This window comes from Aptenodytes forsteri, unplaced genomic scaffold, assembly GCF_000699145.1.
Source record: "Aptenodytes forsteri isolate BGI_AS27 unplaced genomic scaffold, ASM69914v1 Scaffold209, whole genome shotgun sequence".
NCBI classification, from domain to species: Eukaryota; Metazoa; Chordata; class Aves; order Sphenisciformes; family Spheniscidae; genus Aptenodytes; species Aptenodytes forsteri.
In genome coordinates, this window is record NW_008795034.1 from 3,403,720 (window position 1) to 3,408,515 (window position 4,796).

Genomic DNA, 4,796 nt, shown 5'->3' on the forward strand with positions numbered 1-4,796 from the left:
GTGCAACTGGTCCCCTGCAGCCTGTGGACTGGACTCGTCCCCTGCAGCCTGTGGACTCTTGCAGAGCTTGTGCAAGCCAAGACTCCGTTTGACCCCATCCCATTGGGGAGAAGCTGACCGCAGGGCCATGGCTGTTTTGCAGAAGTGCTGCAGCTGTGGGTTCCTCGTTTCGGCAGTGCGGCTGGGGAGGCGAGCGCGGCGCCATGCCCAGCCCGGGTGCCGTGAGCAGCGTGGAGGAGAGCGCTGTGCAACTGGACTCGTCCCCTGCAGCCTGTGGACTCTTGCAGAGCTTGTGCAAGCCCAGAAAAGACTCCGTTTGACCCCATTTCAGTTGTGGGAAAGCTCCCACATCCATGCTCAGACTAAGCCCAGCTGCTGGGCCACAAACGCAGTGACTGCACCAGGGTACAAGGAGGGACTCGGGACCAGCCTGTTGCCGGGGCAGACATGCACAACCCTCCGTCCCACTGGCCACGGCACAGGTCCTGCAGCAGCCACTCTTGACCCCAGGGCTCCAAAATGCCGCTGGCAGCCCCGACCCACAGCGGTGTTGAACCCCGCGTCGGGGTGCATGTGGCACCCCTGCACCCCCCGCAGCAGTCTGACGCCTGCCTTGTTCCCAGCGCTTTCAGTTCCCCAAACGGCACGAGGACGCTCCGAACAGCTCTGGCACGGCAGCGGCAGTACATAGGAAGGGTCCCGGCACGGCGGTGTTGGTCCGGCCCCGAGGGGAGCCCCCCCAGATGTGGCACCCGCACTTGCTGCATGGCGCAGGTTTATTCCTCCTCTAGAGGTGTCGACCACAACCTGCAGCTATTTCTCATGCTCCTTACTGCCTCCTTTAAAGCAGGAAATTAAATAAAAGGGGGAATTTTGCTGGCCTGCACCGTGCTTGGGGACAAACTGTCAGCTCTTTGGATCAGGAGTTCATTCCCTGTCATTGAAGACATATTGCATTGCTTCCTCTTACAAAATACCTGTGTTGCCATAAGGGCAGTAAAAGCCGATCCCAGTGACGGTGTCACCGAAGGAGGGCTCAGCTCAGCTCAGGCTCCCCAAAGCCAGACCCTTTACACCAGCCAGGGGTTGCAGCCAATGCTCCGGGAAGCTTCCCCGGGGAGGAGGGACGGGGTCTGTGGGCTGGCGAGTGTTGGGAGAAACCACTGCTGCTGCTCAGACAGACCTTTCCGGTGTTTTGATTTCAAGCCCGGTGGGCAGGAACAGAAATTGCACCAAGCACCTGCGCGGGAGGCAGCCGGCAGAGCTCGGCCCGCTGGGGAATTTCCCAACCAGCTGCAATTTCTATTTCAGCCCCCAGCCCCGGCGTCTGCCCCTCACCTGGCAAGTGTGGGATGATCCGGTTCTCTATGTTGATGTCCCCGGATTCAATGGGGAACATCTCCTTCAGCGCTTTCTGTGGAGCAGAGCCAGGCACGGCTGTGAGGATGGCACTGCGGGACCCCCCCGTGGCACCCGCGCCCCTGCCTGCGTTTTGCCCCCCTTCCCGGCACTCCCCCCGCTGCCTGCTGGCACGTGCTGGCTGGACCCCGCGCCTCAACACTGGGAGAAGCCTGCCGGGGGAGCGCAGAGCCAGAGGCTCCCCACTTCAAGGGGCGAAGAAGATTTGAAACACAGGGACCCGGGAGCCTCTTTTGAGTCAGGTTTGTTTTGGGGCAATTTCAGCTGGAATTAGCCCTCCTCTTTTTCCCCACCCCAAGCCTTGGTGCGCTGGGCCGGGGGCCGGTGCCTGCACCGGGACGACTCACATGGAACTCGTATATCTCGGTAAACCGGCGGGGGGCGAGATTTGCAGGTTCCACTTCACCAGGAACATGTAGACCTGAGGGGCAAAGCACAGGCGCTGCAGCTCTGCGGGCGAGTGGGACCCCGTACCCCGCTGCAGCCAAAGACCCCGGGGAGCCTCATGGATGTTTCCGTTTCAGATAAACTGCGTGTTTTTCTTCCACCACCCCAAAGCGAGTAGCTCTGCCCAGGCAGCGAGCAAGCTGGGCGCTAGGGAAGCTCGGCAGGGACAGAGAGGGGACAGAAACGTGCAGACGGGTGGGAATCAAAGAGGGAAAAGCCCTTTCCAAGCCTGCAAAGTAACCAACGGCTTGCAGAGGAGGTGCCCAAAATCTTGTGTGTTCAGGACATTTTAGCCTCTGGCTGCCTCCAGCTCATGCCAGCCACCATGACCCCCCCAAAAAAGGATGCTCTTAGGCCCTCGATCGCATTTATCTAAAGAAATATGCTGTCCAGGCTTTTTACCCCCACCAGTCCTCGCTACTCAACTTCTCAGAAGGTCGCTGCATACTCACATAGTGCTGGCTGGGGAAAAACCTTTTCTCATAGCCCAGCAGCTCGATGTGCCGGATGAAGGCATCCCCCATAGCTGTTCCCAGCCGCGGCGTCCCGCTCCGGCCCCTGCTCCTGCCTCCCCGGGCGTCTCAGTGTCCTCTCCTCCCCTCCGCCTTCGCACAGCTCTGCTTCGCCGTTAAAGCCCCCGGGAAAGCGGAAGTCCCGCTGCAATCGTGCCCGTAATTGTTTACCCACTGTGGTTTGTATTGAGTCGGTGTTTCCCGTGGGGAGTCTCCAGCCCGGCCCCTCCAGCGGCTCCAGGGCTGGGGAGGAGGCGGGCAGCGGGGCGACCTCAGGGATGCCCTGGAGGTACCTCTGAAATCGGAGGACAGTGAAGGTTCAGGGCCAGGTCAGCTGCCCTGACAGCCAAGTGGCCCCTCCAACTGCTGACGCTGCCCCGTGATGGCACAGGGTGCTGCAGCGCCTGTTTCGCAGAGGGTCAAGGATAGACAAGTGCCTCGGCAATGGCAACCAGAGGAGTCTTTACCCTCTCGAACAGAGGTGGATGGGCTGAATGAAGCACGTAATGTGCTCCCCGAACCCAGGGATGGCAGCACTGTCCTCTGTACGGCTGGGAGACCATCCTGCGCTCCCAGGGCTCCTGCCTTTGCATCTCCGTTTTCTTTCAGTCACCTGCAGCTTCCTCAAAATCTGCCGCCAAAAGGCCCTTGAGGACCTGAACCAGCTTCAGCGCCACGGCTCTGCTCACTGCCTTACCTGGGCACAGGGCTGCATGGGAGCACCGGCCACGGGGGACCCCGGGCATGCGGAAACCCCAGGGTAGGCTGGAGATGGACCCCTGCCTCCCGCTGGGAGAGCTGAGGGTCCCCAGCAAAGCCCCTCTGAAATGGCAGCGCACCAGCATCCTCCTCCTCCTCCCCCCCCAGCTCTGAGCAGAAAGGCCCGAAGGGACGTGAGGGCTGCGCTTATCAATCCCGCGCTGCTCGTAGGCAAAGGTGCACCCGGGAGCACCTCTTTTGTCCCCAGCAAGGGCACCCTCGATTACAACGGGTGCCAGTGCTGGGCTGTCCCCTGAGAGCATACAGAGCCGGGACCTCTTTTGCCCAGCAAGGGCACCCTCGATTACAACGGGTGCCAGTGCTGGGCTGTCCCCCGAGAGCATACAGAGCCGGGACCTGCTCTCCATGGGATGCTCGGAGGCAGCCCAGCTCCAGCTGGCCGCCCGGCCGTGCGGCCCTTGCCTCCCGCTGGGAGAGCTGAGGGTCCCCAGCAAAGCCCCTCTGAAATGGCAGCGCACCAGCATCCTCCTCCTCCTCCTCCTCCACCCCCAGCTCTGAGCAGAAAGGCCCGAAGGGACGTGAGGGCTGCGCTTATCAATCCCGCGCTGCTCGTAGGCAAAGGTGCACCCGGGAGCACCTCTTTTGTCCCCAGCAAGGGCACCCTCGATTACAACGGGTGCCAGTGCTGGGCTGTCCCCTGAGAGCATACAGAGCCGGGACCTGCTCTCCATGGGATGCTCGGAGGCAGCCCAGCTCCAGCTGGCCGCCCGGCCGTGAGCCCTCAGCCCCATCCCTGACCCCCTCCACTACATCCCCTCCACGAGCCCGTGCTCGGGTGCAGCTGGTGTCCCCGGCAGGCCAACACCTTACCATAAGCCCGGTCGTCAGAGCAAGCCCAGAGCCATGCTCAACCGGGAGTGGAGACGTCTTGGTCCTTGAAGCAACACCCCTGTCCCCGTTCCTGGCAGGCAGCAGTCCCAAACCACCAGCAGAGCTAACACGGGCTCTCCCAACCGACCCTCAACAGCAAACCGTGGCGCAGGGACAGCCCTCCGTGGGCTAATACCCTTATTAGCTGTAAAGACAAAAGCTTGCTCTGACTGCATTAAAAAAACCCAAATACTAACCATAGCTTTCCCCTGAATCTCAAGTATGGTGCTGTGCAGGTGTTGAGATCAGAAACACGGTCATTTAAATTTGGTTTCTTATTAGTTTAACATGGGGACTTCTCTGTATGCAAGGCAAAATTATACAACCAGTAATATTAAAAAAGGTACCTCCGGGGCTGTTTGGATTCTGCTCGGTTAATAGCCAGATCGCTGCTTCTTATGCAGAACCATCACAAACTTTTGTCATGAAAGTTAATTTCGTAATTACAACTGTTTGTGCCAAATTTAAAACTGCTTTACAGACAGTGCATTACTGAAACCACTTAATTCACATGTTTCTTCCTGTTTCCTCATTCCTCATCTTGTGATGTGAGAAATGAAATGGAGCTTATAGATCTCGCTGCTGGCGATGGGTTAGTTCATAGTACCCTGTACTCGGCACTGGTGAGGCCGCACCTCGAATACTGTGTTCAGTTTTGGGCCCCTCACTACAAGAAGGACGTTGAGGTGCTGGAGCGTGTCCAGAGAAGGGCAACGAGGCTGGTGAGGGGCCTGGAGAAGAAGTCTTCTGAGGAGCGGCTGAGGGAAC

The 4,796-nt window shown here is 59.4% G+C and overlaps 1 protein-coding gene across 1 annotated transcript in view; it reads right to left on the reverse strand.

Moving 5' to 3' along the window:
* NCF1 (neutrophil cytosolic factor 1) overlaps window positions 1-2,390 on the reverse strand; it is a 9,231-nt gene extending 6,841 nt beyond the window's left edge. Inside the window, 4 exon segments of the mRNA XM_009276449.2 lie at window positions 1,339-1,414; window positions 1,767-1,813; window positions 1,816-1,840; window positions 2,319-2,390. Of these exon segments, the coding sequence (XP_009274724.2) occupies window positions 1,339-1,414; window positions 1,767-1,813; window positions 1,816-1,840; window positions 2,319-2,390 (220 nt within the window).
* Window positions 2,391-4,796: the final 2,406 nt, after the last annotated feature.